The sequence below is a fragment of the Danio aesculapii genome, chromosome 18 (genome assembly GCF_903798145.1).
Source record: "Danio aesculapii chromosome 18, fDanAes4.1, whole genome shotgun sequence".
NCBI lineage: Eukaryota > Metazoa > Chordata > Actinopteri > Cypriniformes > Danionidae > Danio > Danio aesculapii.
This window is the reverse complement of record NC_079452.1, coordinates 12,951,147-12,973,556: the sequence shown is the minus strand read 5'-3', so window position 1 is coordinate 12,973,556 and position 22,410 is coordinate 12,951,147. Positions and strand designations below refer to the sequence as shown.

The following is a 22,410-nucleotide window of genomic DNA, read 5'->3' as shown; positions in this document are numbered from 1 at the left end:
TCATTCATTTTCCTCCGGCATAGTCCCTTTATTCATCAGGGGTTGCCACAGCGGAATAAACCACTAACTTGTCTAGCACATGTTTTACACAGCAGATGCCCCTCCAGCTGCAACCCTGTACTGGGAAACATCCATACACACTTTATTCACACTCATACACTATGGCTACTTTAGTTTATTCAATTCACCTGTACCGCATGTCTTTAGACTGTGGGGGAAACCGGAGCACCTGGAGGAAACTCACGTGAACACGGATAGAACATTCAGACTCCACACAGAAATGCCAAATGACCCACCTGGGACTCGAACCAGCGACCTTCTTGCTGTGAGGCGACAGTGCTAACCACTGAGCCACTGTGTCACCTAATATGTATCAATAGACTTTATTGCTTACATAAATGTTAAATAAATTACATAAATGTTACATAAATTGATAAATAAAGTAAAATTAACAAATGAATATATTGGCATATATAATGTCTAGTTGGTTATTGGTTGCCTATTACATCTATAGTAAGGGAAATATTAAATATTACCATTAATATGTCATTAATAAAGGAAATATTAAATTATGAATTACAGTTGAAGTTAGAATTATTAGCCCCACTGAATTATTAGCCCCTCTGTTTATTTTTTTCCCCAACTTTTGTTTAACGGAGAGAAGATTTTTTTCAACACATTTCTAATCATAATAGATTTAATAACTCAAGATATTTTTCAAGACACTTCTATACCGCTTAAAGTGACATTTAAATGCTTAACTAGGTTAATTAGGTTAACTAGACAGGTTAGGGTAATTAGGCAAGTTATTGTATAATGATGGTTTGTTCTGTAGACTATCAAAAAAATTGCTTAAAGTGGCTAATAATGACCTTAAAATGGCTTTAAAGAAAATTAAAAACTGCTTTTATTCTAGCCGAAATAAAACAAATAAGACTTTCTCCAGAAGAAAAAATATTATCAGACATACTGTGAAAATTTCCTTGCTCTGTTAAACATCATTTGGGAAATATTTTTAAAAAGAAAGAAAAATTCAAAGGGGGGGCTAATAATTCTGACTTCAACTGTGTATACCCCAAGTATATTATTTTCTGTTAATCAGAAGGAAGAAACTGAAATATATACTTAAAATAAAACAAGTGGAATATTGGAAATTGAGCCATAAATTCAGTAAACGATAACATAACTTAAATTTTTTGGGTGAACTATCCCTTTCAGCTCGAAATAGCCATTTTCCATCCTTGCATTCATCCAAATAGAAGATTAAGAAGAACGTAATGAGATTTTTTTATTACTTTGGAGAGCTTTTTGAAGACTTTGTTGGTATTTAGATGAGCAGTCAGGTCTATCACCTCTTTAAGACATGATGAAATGGCTTTTCTCCACAGTCTCATTACCGTTTTTGATTGAGTTGCTTAGCATTTCCTGTTCAAGTTCTATCCGCCCACTCTTGATAACTGAGATGTTCGCTTAGCACTCCAAAAAGAGAGCTCATTTACTCTCAGCAGGGAGTGAAGATTATGTATTTTCTTTTTGTACAGATTTCCATAGTGTTATGATGAATAGAGCGTACACCTCAGACTCAAGTTGATCGATTTTAGCTTGATTTCAGCTCTTAGCGTGCTTTCATCTGCTTTGAATGTCATAACTCGAGGTTTTTATGCAGTATGATAGAAGATAAATGTGATTGTTGCTTTATTTCAGTGTTTCACTTTACAGAACATTCATGATAGGCTTTTCAAATCTCTATTTCAGATCTCTCGGCAGCAGTGCAGAAGTTCTCTCAGTCCTTGCAGGAGTTTCAGTTTGAGTGCATTGGCGACGCAGAGACGGATGATGAAGTGAACATCGGTAAGTGTGAAGTCAGCTGCTGATTTGCAGTCTGCTATGGCTGATACTGATTGAGTCTTTTACCGGAGCTGCATGTAGGAATGACAAATCACAGAAGGGAAATCTGTTATTTCTCCAAGACAGCAATTAGATTGAATGCAGAGGGAATGGAAACGTTTACTGAAGTCTTTATAGTTTTTTATATTCCTCTGAGAAAAAGACTTTGGTAATCGACACTGAGTATCAGACATCTCAACAATCACTTAAACGATGCTAAAACATTCTCTCATCAGATACCAATGTTATAATCAAACATGAATTCTTTCAGGACTTGAGACTAGTGGACAACATGAGCTGTATGCTACCCACATGCATTTTAGGCTTTTGACTAGTAAAGGGATAGTTTACCACCCCCACATATATATATATATATATATATATATATATATATATATATATATATATATATATATATATATATATATATATATATATATATATATATATATATATATATATATATATATATATATATATAGGTCAGAATTATTAGTTCCCAAATGAAATTGTAATTTTCACAGTATGTCCGATTATATTTTTTCTTCTGGAGAAAGTATTATTTGTTTTATTTTGGTTAGAAAAAAAGCTGTTATTAATTTGTTAAAAAAACATTTTAAGGTCAAAATTATTAGCCCCCTTAAGCTATATATTTTTTCGATAGTCTTCAGAACAAACCATCGTTATACAATAACTTGCCTAATTAATCTAACCTGCCTAATTAACCTAATTACCCTAGTTAAGCCTTTAAATGTCACTTTAAGCTGTATAGTAGTGTCTTAAAAAATATCTAGTCAAATATTATTTACTGTCATCATGGCAAAGATAAAATTAATCAGTTATTAGAAATGAGTTATTAAAACTATTATGTTTAGAAATGTGTTGAAAAAACTTCTCTCCGTTAAACAGATATTGGGTATTTTTTATTTTTTTTTACTTAGGATGTCAGTGGCTACAGCATTTAAATAATGTTCAAAATATTTTATTTTGTTTACAAAAGAAGAAAGATGCTCAAAAGTTTCTTGGTTTTGTTACTTTTTTCTTTTTTGGCTACATCGTTGTCATGTAAACAAAGCCTAAATGTTATTTCACACTGAATCAGAAATTTTCATCCATTATTTTCGCACGTCAAAAGATAAATTCAACCTCATGTTGTGACAATAGTACTTACACACTGCCTCCTAAACTTATGTCTGCAAGTTTTGTTTTTTTTTTTGCATCTGAAAAGGCATTTTGAGAGTTTGACAAATCACAATCCACTTGGTCTCACAACACAAAGCCCTTCATGATCAGCAAAGAATATGGAATATATAGACACATCATGCAAAGTTTGTGTCTGTTTGCATGTGTCTGTCTATGTCTCCGTTCCTTAGACCAGTGGTCCTTAAGCACCGGGCTGCGGACCAGTACTGGTCCGTGGATCAATTATATCTGCTTTATTTATTATCTGACTCTGAGCAATGTTTTATTTTGAAAAATCTTTTATTTTAAAAATGACCATATTCTCCCGCTTACATCTCGGGCAATTCAGCGCCCGAGATGAAAATTTTAAATTTAACCCTCAAGCTATATATATATATATATATATATATATATATATATATATATATATATATATATATATATATATATATATATATATATATATACAGTTGAAGTCAGAATTATTAGCCCCCTTGAATTATTAGCCCCATCTGTATATTTTTTCCCCCAATTTCTGTTAAACAAAAGTTTTTTTCAACACATTTCTAAACATAATAGTTTTAATAACTCATTTCTATTAACTGATTTATTTTATCTTTGCCATGATGACAGTAAATAATATTTGACTAGATATTTTTCAAGACACTTCTATACAGCTTAAAGTGACATTTAAAGGCTTAACTAGGTTAATTAGGTTAACAAGGCAGGTAATTAAGCCAGCTAATGTATAATGATGGTTTGTTCTGTAGACTATCGTAAAAAAAATATAGCTGAAAGGGGCTAATAATTTTGATCTTAAAATGGGTATTAAAAAATTAAAAACTGCTTTCATTCTAGCCAAAACAAAACAAATAAGACTTTCTCCAGAAGAAAAAATATTATCCGACATACTGTGAAAATTTCCTTGCTCTGTTAAACATAATTTGGGAAATATTTAAAAAAGAAAAAAAAATCGAAGGGGGCTAATAATTCTGACTTAAACTGTGTATATTCAAGTCACGATCTGAAACTGCATGATTAGGTACGATCACGTGATCGGATCTGGACATCCCTAGTATGTGATTATTGACCAACAGAAACATCACTTCTTTTTCCCCATTATTATCCTTAATGTAAACTGGCCTTTTCTGTTCTTCAGCAATTTCCTCATTTGTGTCAGAGTATTTTTTTAGCAGAGACATCTGAAAAAAGTTGATTCATAAATTACAGCCGAAGGAGTCCATTAACTCGCCTGAGCCATAAAAGAGCAACTTCTGAGTGATAAAAATTCCCTCCAAACCCATTAAAGATGGTGTGCTCAACCACTCTAAGATCATTTTAATGGAATGTTCCTCTAATGCTCTGAGGAATAGTTTCCCAAATGTCCCGCGCACTGTCCCAGATGGATGGGATTGTCATTTTAATCAAGTCTTATCCCTGGAAATTCCATACAGGTTCCTTGGAAGTTATGTAAAATGGATTTTTTTTTCTGACTCTTTTTCTTTCAGCTATTGATTACAAAGTTTTTGAAATCTTCAACGTGTGAGTAGTCACAGAAGGACTTTTTGATTATTAAAAAGCATTCTTGTATGGAAGCGAGCGTTGGCCATGCTAATATCCTGTCCCAATCCAGACTTAGCTCAACAGCTCAAGGCAGGTCTTGGTGAGATTGCCTGCCCGGCATGCATAATGTATTGTATTGATTTGCTTACATTCCAGACAAAAAGGTCTCAGCTCAGCCCTTTAAGAGATCAGAGTGACTAATTGTGATTTGTGTCAGAGATTAAGGAAAATGCAGACCGCTCGCTCTCGGTGGGCAATGAGCAGATGTGCTGAGGGTTCATACGCCCTGATGGGTTGATCACTCATTCTGTTCGGTCTCTTTTGGCGTCCATTCTTCGCTTCCTATCCTTCTCTCCTTCCTTACGTGTCATTACTGTGTTTATTATCTTCCTGTCCTGCTTTGTGCATTGTGCGCTGGCTTGACACTCAGACCATCTGCATCTAACAGTTGGCTTCCAGTCTTTCACTATTCTCAGTCGCACAAAGCAACCTGTCGTTTAGCCCACTACCTTTTCCCCTTCTTCATCTGAGGGGAGAAAAGCTAATTAAACATGTTGAGGTGTGGCAAAAGCAAAATCATAATGAAGGCCAATCTGGGTCTTTGAAATCCCCATCTGGTTGCCAGATAGGAATAAGATGATTTGTTTATTTATTATATACATTTTTAAAATATATTTATTTAATTTTAAATATGTTTAATTAATTTCTTTTTTAGAAAAAAAAAATTAATTCAGTCAAATTAAATGGAAATACAACAAAAATATTTACAAATAATAAAATGAAAATGAAATAAAATATAAATAATATTTTTATTGTTTTATTTTTGTTAGTTATTTTTAATTAGAATTAAATTATTATTTACTCATGTTTTATTTCATGTTTATTTAAACCATATTTTTATTCAATAGAATTAAATCGATTTTTAAAAATAATTAAAAGAAAATGAAATAAAATATAATTAATAGTCTTATTGTATTATTTTTGTTATTTACTTTAAATTTGAATTCAATTATTATTTATTCATATTTGTTTCATTTTTATTGATTTTTTTCTTGTTTATTCAGTAAAATGAAATGAAAAAAACCTAAAAATAATTTAAAATAATTAAATGTAAATGAAATAAAATATATATAATATTTTTATTGTTTTATTTTTGCTATTTATTTTCTATTTGAATTAAATACTTTTTAATTAATATTTTTATTTATTTTTTTATTAAAAATAATATTTTTATTCAATAAAATGAAACGGAAATAAAACAGAAAAATTATTAAAAATAATAAAATGAAGATGAAATATTTTTATTTTTAATAATGAAATTTTTATTTAAAAAATGCATTCATTATTGGAAAAACAACACAAAAAAAAATGATAAAATGAAATTAAATATGAATAAAACAAATAGTTTGAGTCAAATAAAATGTTAACAACATAAATAACCGCCACATTTGGTTCCTGTATTCGTTTAACCGTCCTAAGGGTATTGTCAGAACTTGGCAAACGTGCTTTTTCCTTTTATGCTACTAGGGCTTAGAATGACCTGCAAAATCAGCTTAATCTTGACACACTTCCGACTCTGAGTTCTTTTAAACTTCTTCTGTACAACTTCTTAAAGAATACTTGTAAATGTTTTTTATGATCTGACCTTTTTACGAATGGTGATTTAGTAATTTTGTGGTATTGTTTTTTTGTGATTTTTATGTGAAACTTTATGTGCTGCCTGCCGTCTTGACCAGGTCTAACTGGAAGAGGAGACAGTACTGTCTTAATATGATCTCCTGGCTAAATAAAGGAAATAATAATAATAATAATAATAATAATAATAATAATAATAATAATAATAATAATAATAATAATAATAATAATAATAATAATAATATTAAATCACCGTATTCCTATCTGGCAACCAGATGGGGTTTTCAACATCCAGTTGGCCTTCACTATTTTATAATTCTTTAATTGAATTTTTAATTTTATTTCAATTTTTTTAAATTTGATTATATTTTATTATTTTATTTCTTTTTTTTTCTTCCTATTTTATTTAATTTAATTTTTAATTGCGTTTCAATTAATTTCATTTCATTATCAACTGTCTGGCCAAAGTGGATGATAGGCGAGCTAGCCATAGTGGGAATGTTTTGGAAGGTAGCGACACAAAGACATCTCCATTGCTGTTTAGCTAATGAACAGCTTTAATGGACAGAAACATTGATAGTAGGAAATAATAGAGCTACGGCCATTGATTTACACGTGTAATGTGGTGGAATGATTTCGCATTGTATGCACAGCTGAATGTTGATGAAACCTGTGGCTGGATGTTAATGAAATCTCTTTGACATAAATCCAGTTTATTGTACACAGTCCGTTCAGTGAGACTGTGATTAATACTGCATATAAAAGTGGCAGGACCTAACAATGCTGTTGCAAAATCACAGTTGTCAATCAGAGGGCCCTTTAATGCAATATTTAGGAATGTAACTGCGTAGGTTGTTTTGAAAATGATGCAAAAGCAGACTTTGTTCATACCAAAAAAAGGCATTTTTTACACTGAGCCTACTCGGTTCTCTGTCTGGACTCACACTAGATGCATTGTCAAGTCATATTATGCCACAGCAGCTACAGTAGTAATTATAGACACAACAAAGTGACCTTCAGGCCATTAACTTGCATTAAGTCTGTCAAAAGATAGAACGCCTTCAGTGTAAACAGAATCTCTGCTTTGAATGGTTTCCGTTGTCTTTAGTTACATTACATCATGCCGCTCACATCTCGCCTTGCTTGTCTTCCAAGTGGACATTTCTCTGAGTTCCTTCATGCCTAAGAATTTCCAAAGTCAACTAGCAGTATTTTTCCACTAGTCTCAGTCATCCATAATTTAACCCCCTGGTATCACTGGCAAGGCTTAAGCCTATTGACCCAAACTAAAGTCTGAGCTGTTTTCAATGAATATAGCTTGCCTTGACTGATATTAAAATACACCAGAGCCTTTGTTTTGTAAATATGGACATCTTGAATGAATATTTATAAGGCACATTCATAAAAATGTTATACAATATCAACCAAGGCATGTGAAACTAGACCTAAGGGTTTTATAATAATATTATTTAAAAAGATCTATTAAGGTGTGCTTTTTACAGTGTAATTTAATTTAATTATTGAGTAATATTATGTAATTACTATAGGTGGGCATTGATTTTTTTTGTATTTTAATTTTTTATCTAGATTAATCTCACTGTAATATTGGAATTATTCTAGATTAATCTAGATTAAAATGGCTCATTTGTATTCTGCTGAAGGCATTCCAAATATGTTTGCTACCCAAATAATGACTAAAAGTAAGTCTTTGAGAACGGGTTTCTCAAGCCAGGTGGCACATTAGACTAGGGGCTCATCTTCGGTTTCCAAAATGCTTCACAAACTGCTTGGGAGACTGTTCTACTATGAAAATTGGATGATGAAAATAAAAGATGTTCAATAAGATGTACTTGTGTTTACTAACTGTTTATTCAGTTCAACATGAATTTTAAACTGTAGGCCTACATGAACTCCAAACAGCAATTTTTTATTACCTTAATCTGACTAAAATCATAACTGAACTAAACAGAAATGGAATTAAGATGTGAAGTATGCATATATTAGTGGCGTTGAAGTAAATACCACAATCAAACTATTACCATCATGTAGGTCTTTACGCCATATTTTCCGACAAAATCCACACACGTGGCTGTCAGTAAAGGACCGCACACACACACACACACACACACACACACATCGCGAAATGCATTTTTTTCATTCCATTTGGGGTGCGTTATTAAATTCCATAACACTCTAGATATATAATATCTCCGTCCACACTATACCACTGAAAATGCACATCACGTGACCACACACACACGCACAGCATATGCGCACGTCTGAGCTCCAGGCAGTCAGCTGGTGCCTTGAACCCAAAACCCCAGAGAGCAGCGCACGTCGGACAGTTTATCAAGGATGTACTGCTGAATCACGTATCACTATAGTTGTTAAACGTGATCTTTAATTAAGCTTGACTCTATCTGTCGACCCCTCAGTCTTTTGAGTCTCTCAGGTAACGTGTCACAGCATCAGTACCCTGCTTCAGTCTTTCACTTTCGCGCTTGTACTTAGTCATTTTAGCGAAAACTGTTTTGCACCAGGTTTGTCGACGCCATTGTAACGACACAGATCACTCTGCCTATTCATGCCAGAGCCCCGCAGATAATGTGATTGACCAGTGGTAATTTGTCTGTAACTTATTTTTTTTATTTATTATTTGGTTATGGGTAAAACAAAGACCATGCCGGGCGGGTAGTTGAAACAGTAGGCTACATTCATTAAGTATTCATTATGAATTAATTAATTATTCATAAATAATTAATTAATGATGCCATTGTCCATCGCGATTGTACATCAGACATCGTACGATGCCAAATTGGTCGACATCGCCCAACCCTAATTGGATTAACAAATTATTCTCCTCAGTTGTGTGCCTACATTTTTTGCACATTTTCAAAATTTCTATGCATCTTTGCATTTTCGTTAAGTGTTTATGCGATATTACAAATGCACATAAAATAGGTGGATGGAAACATAGCTGTTGGTTGATTATAGGGAAATAAACTCTAAAGATGAGCATTTCGCTAAATGTTGCATGTCACTAGTTAAATACAGTAATTAAAATACATAAATTCATAACTCTGCTTAACTATCTATGCCATCGACCACTGAAAATGCCACTAGAAAGAAGTTCTCATCTGTCACTCTTCATGGAAAGTTTTGACAGTGTCTGATATTTCTGTTGTGCTCCCATCGTGTCCCGGCCCTAAAAGGGTAAGATTACTGTTACTGAAGAAAAATGTAATTGTCTTGTGGAATCAATCTGGTCATCGATGAAAGTGAGCTTTCGGAGTGACTTGACCGGACCCCTCGTGTGCAGTGGGACCAGAATCTTGATGGAGCTGAGCCGCAATCCACTTTGAAGCTCCAGCCAGTCTGCGTGGTATCAGCAGTCTGTCTGAGCGCACAGACGGGGTCACTCGACCTCCTATCGATTTCATTCCAGGACTTCCTGCTGTGACATTCACAATCCACAGCAGTTATCCTGAAATCAATCTCACAGAAAGATTGATGTAGCTATAGAAATATTAATTGTCCTAAAAGTGCAGGACTGTTTCACTTCAGGTGTGATGGGACGATGGCTGTTACCGCCCAGGCTTTCTGTCATCTTCTACTTTCCTCTTTTTTTGTGGCGCTCGATGGGACTTATAAAACAGAGCTGCTCAGTCGCATTGTCAATTTTTAAATCAGGCCGGAAGGAAATGCTATAAAGCTAAAAGTGTTATGTGGAAGAACTCTCAAGCAAGTTTTTTAATTTGTACATCTATAAAAGTTTACATTTATTTCATAAAAAATGTGTCAGGTCTTTTGGGGATCACACTTTTTTACCTAAACCAAACTTGCCTTAGATAAACCTAATTATAAACATGCAATTATATGATAATTATGATATCTTATTCACCTTCACACACATAATTACTCTAAACAAATGTCATTATTCCTACTTATCTATCAAATAAAATTGAATATAAAATGTGTTACACCTTAAACTTTAAGTAAGGTTTTTAATGTATTTTTTTCTGTAAAATGAATACAAATATGAAATATAATATATTAATAATTTTTAAAAAATGCATTATTTTAAAACATAATATTTCAAAGCAGTACAATATTTGAAGTCATATTTTTATGAGACTTTTTTTTTAGCCTTGACATCTTTTGTTGACCCATTAAAACTCGAAGCATTATCTTGAAAAAATAAAATAAATGTATATATTTTAAAGGTAAATTTTTCATGTTGGCTACTCTATATAATTGAGATTGAATACATAAAAACATCATTGAAAATATTGTGGATTCATTTAACTTGTGTTGAATAAATTAACTGGCAATATGGACTGATCAGGTTTTCATCAAGTATAATACAAGTATAAGATGCCTAATTTTCTACTCCACAGACATTTGTCCAATCAGATGCTGCCTAGAATGGCAATGTCAAACAAAATGCTTAGCTATTAAACTAAAACGAAGCCTTTCAATATACATCAATGTCCTGCAAAGCTTGAAGCAGACATATAAACATAAACAATTGTTTAATGAACACGTGATACAAGAGAATAAAATGAGAATAGTAATGTATGTACGATAACAAATACTGCCCTAAACACAACAGAGAGTATAAACAGAAGCAAACAGTGGAACTAAATGAGGCACAGGTGAGCATAATCAGAAACAATAGAAATAAGCAAATATAAAAAAATGATGATGATAGAATATGATAGATATACTGTATCTCTTCGATATACATACATGTAAATGCAAACAAAGCTTGAAGCAGACATATAAACAATTATTTAATAAAACATGATAAAATGGAATAAAATGAGAACATCAATGTATGTACAATAACCAATACTGCCCTACACAACAGAGGGTGTAAACATAAGCAAACAGTGTGGCTAAATGAGGAACCTGTGAGCATAATCAGAATCAATGAAAACAAGCAAATGTATTAACAATACTCACCTGAAAATAAACATAGGCCCATAGACAGCATTTTAAAAGAAGATGAAAATGGTAGATATGCTGTACCCTTTCAATAAATATGCATGTAAATGGCAATAAAGCTTGAAGCAGGTATATAAACATAAACAATTATTTAATAAACACATGATACAAGAGAATAAAATGAGAATAGTAATGTATGTACAATAACAAATACTGCCCTAAACACAACAGAGAGTATAAACAGAAGCAAACAGTGGAACTAAGTGAGGCAAAGGTGAGCATAATAAGAAACCATGCAAACAAGCAAATATAAAAAAATGATAATGATGATAGAATATGATAGATATACTGTATTTCTTCGATATACATACATGTAAATGCAAACAAAGCTTGAAGCAGACATATAAACAATTATTTAATAAAACATGATAAAATGGAATAAAATGAGAACATCAATGTATGTACAATAACTAATACTGCCTTACACAACAGAGGGTGTAAGCATAAGCAAACAGTGTGGCTAAATGAGGAACCAGTGAGCATAATCAGAATCAATGAAAACAAGCAAATGTATTAACAATACTCACCTGAAAATAAACATAGGCCCATGGACAGCATTTTAAAAGAAGATAAAAATGGTAGATATGCTGTACCCTTTCAATAAACATGCATGTAAATGGCAATAAAGCTTGAAGCAGGTATATAAACATAAACAATTATTTAATAAACACATGATACAATAGAATAAAATGAGAATAGAAATGTATGTACAATAGCCAATACTGCCCAACACAGCAAAGAGTGTAAACAGAAGCAAATAGTGAAACTAAATGAGGCACAGGTGAGCATAATCAGAAACAATGCAAGCAAGACTTACCTAAAAGGAAACACAAGAAACATAGGCCCATGGACATAATTAAAACAAAGGATGACAATGATAGATACACTGTACCCTGATGAAACTTTTTTGTTGTTGTTGTTGCAATGGTAAATGTTACGGCAAAGAACAGAAAACAATGCTTATCAAGCGATTTCAAAAGATTTTAGCAATGTTTCCTGTTAAAGCACAGTATCATGTGTGGCTGGTCTTGATTTATGGATAGTGCATTAGGGGTTTCTAAATGAGAGGGCGATTCCATGTCTGCCTTTCTCATCAGTCCTTCTCAAATGAGTGTTGGCCAAATCTCTTCTGTCCCGAGCCAAAAGCCATTTCACAGAATGACTCATCACTTCTGTCATTTTCCCTATTAACCTGTGAATGATACATACGCTCTAACCCCTTTTAGCCGCTATATCCTGCCTTAAGTGCCTCATATAGTTCAGCAGAGGCATTTATCCACAGCTCCTGCCTTTATCTTCCACATCAAGCCTCTCTCACTTTCTCCCTCTCATTTCCTGTTCTGTGCTTCTTATCTTTTTACATTCAGTTTCTCGCATTCGCCATATCGGTCTTCTGATAAATAAAAATACAGATGCTTGCTTTTTGCTAAAACGTGTAGCATACGCTTCTGCTGGATTTATCTATAGCTAGATAACCTTCTCAAATTTACTAGTAAATAAATAAATGTGCATATATATATATATATATATATATATATATATATATATATATATATATATATATTAACAAATTGAGAAAAAAGCTAAATATCGATCTTCTGACTTACAGTAGCAACAACACAGCCAACAAATAGAAAGGGTGTCAACTCAGGTAAAAGCTTTTGATTGGTTAAAGCAAAGATAGACAATTCAAAATAGTTATGTCAATGCGGGGTCATATCTAGTGAGTCCAGATAGGGATAGAGACAGGAGGTTTGGGTCAGGTTGCCCGCAGACTATACAGGGCTGATCCCAGACCTGTAGATCTGACCCCTCGGATGCATATACACACGCAAGAGAACAATCTGTGACAAAAACTTAAGGTTGTTTCTTTGTATTCTCAGCTGTCTTATCAAACTGGCTATAAACGGGTATAATCAGCATTCAGGCTTCTTTATTCGTCCTATACAAGGTCTATCTAGCATAAAAAGGAAAAGAATTAACACATAGCAAAAACAATAGGAACAGTTGTTTCTGACTTCAACTGTATATATATATATATATATATATATATATATATATATATATATATATATATATATATATATATATATATATATATATATATATATATATATATATATATATATACAGAGAAAGAGAGAGAAGTACAGTATTTTAATAATAATAAATAATTAAATAATAAAACTGTCAATAAAAATATATAGTGTCAATATTTAAAATATAGATTAAATAAAACGTTTTAATGTTATAATAATAATAATAATAATAATAATAATAATAATTATTATTATTATTATTATTATTGTTATTATTATTCATAACTTTAGTTAGTATATATAGTATCTACAAATATATAGATTTCTTTCCCTTATAGTATTTTTTCCTTAATTTTGGACATTTTGAAAACCAATTTATAAATAAATGTTCTTCTCCTTCTTCTTCTTCTTCTTACAATTGTATTATAACACATAATGTTTTATTTACTTATTTATCTATATATTTTAAATATACTGGAAAAAAATCTCAATTTTATTACCTATCTATAGGTAATATATAGGGCCACACAGAATCTGCAGATATTTTTGCTATTTCTGCTGATAATTTTGTAAAAAATCTGTGGTTTTATGCGGAATGATTTTGGGAGTATTATATCTAAAAACTTCATATATTAAATAAAAAAGAATACCTATTTAACTTACCTATTTAATTTTTACAATGCAAATCCAATTAGATCCACTTATTTGATAAACAAAGTAAGTCTCTCATATAGAATATCTACTTCAAGACAGAAAGTATTACTTTACAAACTGCATTGTAAATAAATCATATGAACATTTTCAAATAAGTCAGTAATATTACGGAAATTAATAAAAAAATTGAATGAATATAAATTTACACACATTTACACAAGTAAATGATTAGACTCAATGATGGGCTAAAAATCTGCGGATTTCTGCGTGCGCAGATTCTGTGTGGGCCTACCTATATAATACTGTAGTGTTACAATAAATGAATAATGATTATTGTAATTTTTAGGATTTATTTAAGATAAAGTGTGTGCCAGTTAAATGAATCAATTTGTTTGCATCATTTAAGTTACAGTTTAATTAATTTGTGAATATTTCTACATAATATTGCTGCTTACTATATAAGTTTAAATTGGGAGAAAACTATTCAGGGTGTAAACCATATTAATCATCTTTGACTTGGGGAAAAAAAACTTGCACTTTATAAAAAAACAAAACAAAACATTATTTGAAACCAATACAGAACAATTGCGTTCATCTTGACTAAAAGTCTAAACAATATCAAGACGAATACTCTTCCCCAGCTCTAACAGTGAGCCTGTATGTGCATGTCTTGCATTAATGGGTGTTTTGGAGTCAGTTGGGAAATGGCAGTCTTGCGTTCAGCTGTCCGTGGCTGCTAAAAGCCAGACAGCGTAAATGGACCCAAAGAGAGTGGACAGCCTATCTGGACTGACGGTTTGATAATTGTGTTTATAGACTTGGCAGGCTGAACCTGACCAAGTGTCCAAGCTGAAGCGGAGGTAAAGTCCAGCAGCTGTCTCTCATCCACAGCGTGTTTAAATGAAGCGAGGGAGAGATTGGTGGCATCAAGTGCTGTTCAGAGCCTTTACAAGCTGCTGTTGAGCTCCAGCAAGACACAGAGGGCAGTGCCAACACTGGATGAGCAGTGGGTTTCATTTTGAGGAGTGTGTATGGCTTCATAAAGCATATTTACAACACAGGCTCATTGTGAAAACATACCCCGTATACATTTCTGAAGAGCGCGAATTATGTAGCCAGAGCTATGTATGGCTGCATTTTGTCTTTTAAACTAACAGTATGAGGCGGTATGACGCCGCCAATAGCTTCCATTTATTTTCGTGCTACCAATGGGACCACTTACCTCCATGGTGGTCGGCTTTCAACTGTTACCAGTTTAACCAGTAACTCGCCATGTACGTCGGCGGACTTGAAACACAGAGAGGAGTTGTCCACAATGTCAGGGTTCGAGTCCAGCAAAAAAAACGGTTCCAGGAAGCAGGTAAAACAAAAACAAAAGGCAAAAAATAAAATAAACAAGTAAATAACAGGGTGAGAATGTGGTAAGATCTGAAAATGTGATAAAAATCAGGCAAGGCCTTTTCTTTTTCTGGATTGCTTTTGAAAACACGGTCAGTTGGGTTTAGGGAAGGGGGTGATCGGGGCCAATTGGTGCTTTTGAAAACACGGTCAGTTGGGTTTAGGGAAGGGGTGATCGGTGCCAATTGGTGCTTTTGAAAACACTATCGGTTGGGTTTAGGGAAGGGGGTGGGTGAGGGAATTGGTTGATCAGTCAGTCAGTCAGTCAGTCATTCAGTCAGTCAGATCAACAGCAGTCTCTAGTGGATTTACCTGAAAACTGCAGATGCGAAAAGCACTTGCGAAAATTAATTTGAGATCTCAGAAAGCGTACACAGCGGCCTCTAGTGCATTCGCAAAAACAAAAATTGCAAAACAAAAGCAAAATTGCAAAAAAATGTATCTCCTGGGACGTATTTTACAATCTCCAGAAGTGTATATAGGGCTATTTATCAATAATGAGCCTGGCTTGCATATATGTAATAGTTTTGTAATGGTGCAGTACAGATGTGTAAACACCTTAATCGATGCCATCATGTAGGACTTTTCATTTGGCACCGCATTTGGCGACAGGATATTCAATACACACATGGCTGTTTGACACTATTCTCTGCACCTACCAAGTCAGTAAAGAACCACAGCCACCCGCATCATAAAATGTGGAGGTTTTTTCTTTCCGTTCTGCATGCAGTATCAGTTTCCGTCTAAACAACACATTCCACCAGTCCCTATTACTCCATACTCACATCCAATACCTTGGTTTGTCACGGGGGCATCAATGAAATGTTCCTGAATGAATGTGAAAACCCCAAAATTACATGAAATGAAACACCCAAAATTATATGAGCTCTGGAGAAAACGCTGGATATTGTAGTGTTACAACATGTAAAAAAACAACTCAATCATATCATTGTCCTATTCAGATTAAGGCAAATAATTAGATTACTCATGTCCATGTAACTGTAATCACTGAAAGGGTCAGATTATGTCGCAAGCTGTCGAAGACAGTGCATTCCTACTTTAAGTTGATTCTATGTGCCCTAAATGTTTCATTAAGTTTGACCTGTTTCCCTGCTGACACACAACTTTTTTAAAGCATCTGCTGCACATTGCTGTGACAGAATCTTTGCTTGTAAAATATAGCCATATTTTAGAACTCTTAGTTTAAAGGGACATGAAACCCCCCTGTTTCAGCAGGGTTTTTTCACACCTCTACTTTGGAAAAAGCAAGGAAAGAAGGCGTGTCCAGCTCTGTTTAGGGGGGAGTGTCAGAGGAGGGAAAGAGGGAAAATTTGCATAAAAATGGGAGCGTCTGTTTGGGCACGTGCTGATTTTCAGAGGCAAAACAAACACAGAGACGCAGGGGAGACAGACAGTGACTGTGTTTACGTGGACCTCAGTAATCAAATTATTTGACAAATTATTAAATGGTGGACTTTAACTGCAGTTTGGCTCTTTCATTCAGGAATTTCATACATGCCCCTCGTGACAAACAAGATATTTGATTTGAGGAACAAAAAAATGTTCCTTAAACACGTATTTCTGTCGTGCATCGCACTGTAATCCACACATGAGTCCAGCTGCGCTCTCATAGACGGAAAATGAAAACAAAACCTTTACTGCAGCAAATTACAAAAGCAACACTGCACGCTTGTTTTGGCAACACAATGTGGCGTCTCTCTGCCGTCTGAACACTGTAACAGGTAAAAACAGTCTTCGAAGCCATCATGCATATTAATGAAGTTGCACCGCATACACAATGGAGCGCGCTGATTAGTTTGAACCAAGTCTTACTCATGAATGAATGCAGCACACTCAAAGACGTCAAAGGGTACTCCCAGGTACAGACTTCCAGTCTACACACTGGAAGACACACTAAGATTTTATGGCCGTGACGCAGCTTCAAAAATTCGTTTCAAACCGAAAGTACGAATTTGCTTGAAATATCGCAAAAATAACCAATTTTCACTTTTTTTGTGAAATATATGTGTCCTAATAGTGTTTTCAGCAGTGTGGGACACATATATGACTGTCAACAGCTCAAAAAATGTGTTTTGGTGTTTCGTGACCCTTTAAGCAAATTTGATGATTGCGGTCATGCGTGTTGATTCATCTGAAGGGAGTCGCTCACCGGATGTGCCATACTGCGTGCGTTGCCTTCTCTACTTTGCTTTACAACAAGAGCAAACATCAACGACAGTGTTCGTATCCCTCAGAGTTATTTAGAATTAAATGTTTTCGATGGTGAGACACAATGCGTACCTATGTCTGCCCTTGATGTACCCCTTGATAGGCTCATACTGAAAACGTACCCCTATTTACATTTTTGAAGATTGTAAATTATGTTGCCAGTGGTACGTATGGCTGCATTTCGCCTTTAATACGAATGCTATGGGGTGGTATGATGCTGTTCCTTTTCATAATACCAGCTGACCTCTTAACTCCATGTGGAGGGCTTTTCTGATGTTACCAGTTTGGCTAATAGCTCGCCATGTACGTCGGCTGGCTTGAACACAGAGAGGAGTTGACCGCAACGACAGGGTTTAAGTCTGGTGAAGAATGGTTCCAGAAAGCAGGTAAAACCAAAGGCAAAAATAAAATAGGGTGAGAACGTGGTTAGATCTGAAAACATGGTAAAAATGAAGATGAGGGATTTTCTTTTTCCGGATTGCTTTTTAAAACTGTCGGTTGGGTTTAGGGAAGTAGGTGGGTGGGGGAATCGGTTGGTTGGTTGGTCAGTGAGTCAGTGAGTCAGTCGACAGCAGCCTCTAGTGAAAACAGCAGGTGCAAATTGCACTCGCAAAAGATATTTGAGACCTGTAAAATCGTACACAGCGTCCTCTGGTGCATTCACGAAAACAAAAACTGCAAAAAACATACCTCCTGGGATGTTTTTGGCACTCTCCATAAATGTATACAGGGATAGGTTTTCAGAATGAGCCTCGGTTGTCCTTGTCGCAGCACCAGTGGCACCGAAAATAGGCACCAAAATTGATATGCTGATTTGGTTTGGTGCATACCGGTTACATAGGGTTTTGGTTCCCAACCCTAATAGTGTCCATAGTATAATAGTAGTAGTATAATTGTATCCAAAGAATAATATTATATGTAATAATAATACATGTGGCGGTTCATTCTGCTGTGGTGAGCCCAGATTAATAAAGGAACTGAGCCGAAAAGAAAATTAATGAATGAATAATACATGTTCAGTTAAGTGTATTAGATGTTTGTTGTCCTCAAAGTTCTCATAAGACTCTGTGGTTCTATCTCACTTGACTTTACAGATGATTTAATGCGCATGTAATTTAGAATCAGTGTTACTTGTTCACTCCTGCTTAGTTATCTGTCATTTATCTCACTCTTTCAATTCCAAGTATAGCTCACACTAATTGTAAGCCCTGTTATCTCTGGCTGCACTTTTGGGTTAAGTGCTCAAGGACTTAATGGAGATTATAGGAAATAAAGCTATTTTCAGTTCACAGGTCACCCCTACACGGGACTGAATTACCTTCAGTGCTGCGTTTGCCACTTGGGTCAAGGTTTTGCTAGTTAGCCCTACGGTAAATCTCGAAAATACATCATATTTTGTTTAATTTTAAGCCATTTGGTGATAGCCTCATAATCTAACTTGGAACAAGTGCAATGTTAAAGAAGAGTTGGTAGTATTTGAAACTATGCATTCTGGAGCATCTTTAAGTATGACGGGGTGAGATAAACAGGAGCGTCTTCCCATTTTCTTATATATATATATATATATATATATATATATATATATATATATATATATATATATATATATATATATATATATATATATATATATATATAGTAGCATTTGTTTATCTCACACCTTGGCCAGAGCGGTTGATCTCGCTAAAGCCATATTTGGTAACTGATGACAGCAACAGTGTAATGGAAATGTTGACTTTGTCTAACCATTTGGTCTCTCAATTTCTTAACCACCTTATCATGGCTCTGTGGTCTGAACCAACTAGCACATGTGGTCCAATCCATACTACGGTGTATTTAAAACAGAACAGACTGTGTGCGTGCATGCATTTGTGTTTATGTGTAGCTTGTTTTCCTTAGATTGTGGAGACCAAAGTATAGCAATACCAGTAAAGTTTGACCCAATGGGAACTTTTGTTTTTGTCCCCGTAAGGAACATGTGATTCAAAAATTAGGGTTGGGCCGGTGAAAAAGCAGGTGAAAAACATACTTGTGCGGTAATGAAAGGATGATCAAGTGCACATAATTAACGTTAGGCCCATTAATAATCTGTTCAAAATATGGTTAAAGGGAAAGTGGAAACCTCTTTGTGGCAAAGACTTTTTTAAACAATCTCAAACTCTTGAAAGCAAGTATCGCATTTTGTCCAGTCTGTTTCAAAGGGAAATAAATGGGAAATGGGAGCATGCAAGCGTTTAAACACTCGCGCATCACATCAGCTGTGCACGCAATACTAAAGCTCTTGTCAGAGATTGAGAGTCTCTTGCATGTGATCATCCTCTCATTCTGTATTTACCTGCTTTCTTTTGCTCAAGCGAACACAGTTGTTTTTGTCAGTCGTGCTGCTTCTCGATGGACATCCTTATTGTCGAACTTTGCTTTTAAGAAAACTACAAAAAGTTATTAAATTAAATTCCTGTCCAGAGAGCTCATGTTTTAATCCTCGATTGCTCTCACGCAGTCAAGTGATGCACTTTCACAGGTCAGAGTTCACCAAGCTAGAACTTTCCAACGCGGGGATCTGTGAAACTTGACGCTTGAGTGCGTTTCCGGTCTAACGCATTTGCATGCATATGAATGGAAGTCTATGGAGAGAAAAGTCCAGTCTTACCGCAGCTTTAATGAAAAGGGTGTAAATGCCTGTATATTATCAGCTGCCTAAAATTTTGTTTTGGAGACACATTTGTCATTTCCACTCTTCGCCAGTGGCGGATTTAGGCATAGGCAATATGGGCGATCACCCAGGGTGGCATCTTGCTGGGGGGCGGCACCACGGGAAGACGATGCAAAAAAAAAAAAAAAAAACGAGCCCCAGTAAAAGCTTTGACATATGATTTACTTCATGCAAGTGTATTAATTTAAATCAGTAATGCCAGAATAAAAACATTGGGGTCCATTCACATTTGGCGTCTTTTGCATGCACAAGTTTGTTATTTTCTATGTGCAACTGAAACAACCCTGGTGAAAGCAAACTGACCTATGCGCAAAGAAAACCATTCCCACACGCCTCATGCGCTGCTTTGCTCCCAGTGTAAATATCGTTTGTTTACATGCACGCTGATAAAATACATGCTACTTATGCACAGTGAAACCGGAGAAACTTTTTGCAGAGGTGTCAGCACGCAGCGGGCAGAAGATGTGATAGATCTTCAGCATATCACTTCAGTTGTGTCTTTACATTTTTTCCAGTTACATTTAGGATTGATTTCTATTATTTATTTAGAATAATAATTGTATAATAATAATAATAATAATAATAATAATAATCATTTTTTTAATAAAAATAAATATTTAATAATAATTTATAATATTATCATAATAATAAGTTATGAATAATTATGAATAATGAATTATTAATAAACATAATAGTTTTAATAATGCATTTCTAATACCTCATTTATTTTATCTTGTTTCCAAAACCTCGCTATATATATATATATATAGACTTTTTTTGATCTGCTTGTTTTTTTTTTTTAACCAATTTTACAATGTGGCTAAGACCAATTCATTTAAGCAATCTTGTTTTGGCTGATTGTTTTGGTGTGGATTCAGGCATAATTTTAACTTGACCATATTTCCAAATGAACCAAGCTTATCATAAACATGTTATTGTAAAAATGGTTCAGCCTTCATTTTTGTTAAATGTAAAATACATTAGTCCTGGTGCATTTCATTGCACATTTCAGTTGAAAAATCCACTAGAGGGCACTGTATACTTTTTTGGCAAATCTTAAATTGGTTACTGAGGGTAAGCCTGGGCGATAAAAACATTATCGGTATTTATTGACCGAACACCATTGTCCAAAACAATTTTAATAAGTTAGATAGTTGAAAAGTTTTAGTATTAAAATGTGGCTGCTTAGCATGTGCCTTGGAATGAATGCCAATAAGCTTAGAATGTAAGTTTGTCATTTCCAATGCAGGCGCATGACTTGCGGTGCAAAAAGTGAGCGACACGCATGATGTGCAAGCGGTGCGCACGTGCGCGCATTTTCCAGGCACATCTAGTTAATGCCCCATGCGCACTGTGATTCATGTAAGTAGAACTGACCAATCTGCTTCACACTTCATATGAAATATGTTAATTTAAGTAATGGTAGACTAATTACCACAGACAAATACAACGCACCCAAACACTGCAGTGCTTTTTTCTTTTTCTTATATAAACTTGTTTTGGAGCTGAAGCAATGGTTTTTTCGTTTGTCATTCTCTGAGAAAACGGTTGATTGTTGCCTATTTACAGAAAGACGGCAGGGGAAAAGGAACACAAAGCCCATTGAAAATGGTCAAAGAAACCACATGCGCGTTTTGGGTTGTCATCGCCACGTTAGGTCAAAATAACAACACATGCAAAAATGAGTGCCATATAACAGCAGCGAGGAGATTGTACATAAAAAAGGATGCAGGATGTCACCAGAGTGGCTTTTTGGTTTCTTTTCTTGTGCATCCCAGCCACTAGCTTCCCATATGAAGCATTTTTTTAGCATAGGGGTGATACAGTCATCCAACCTCACAATTTGCAATGTTGTCTCAATATGTTTTTGAATAATTATGGTTAGTTCCTTTACTTGACAGCTCAGATTTGATTATCATAATTTCTTTTGTTTACAGAGTTTGATGTTTACCGTATCATTATTATTGACACCTTAAAGTTTGCTTTGATTGTTGAACATTTACACTTTATCATTGCACAGACTTTGTAACGTTTTATTAATTTTTAAAATTAATTTCACATTGCTTTTATCTCTTTCATGGAACTGTTTTTCACCACTTGAAC

At 34.4% G+C, this 22,410-nt stretch overlaps 1 protein-coding gene across 1 annotated transcript in view; it reads left to right on the top strand.

The window, feature by feature from the left end:
- Positions 1-22,410, top strand: part of LOC130245273 (rho GTPase-activating protein 42) — a 377,423-nt gene that overhangs the window by 182,615 nt on the left and 172,398 nt on the right. Inside the window, exons 2-3 of the mRNA XM_056477913.1 lie at positions 1,756-1,855; positions 4,167-4,202. Of these exons, the coding sequence (XP_056333888.1) occupies positions 1,756-1,855; positions 4,167-4,202 (136 nt within the window). The remainder of the gene's footprint in view (positions 1-1,755; positions 1,856-4,166; positions 4,203-22,410) is intronic.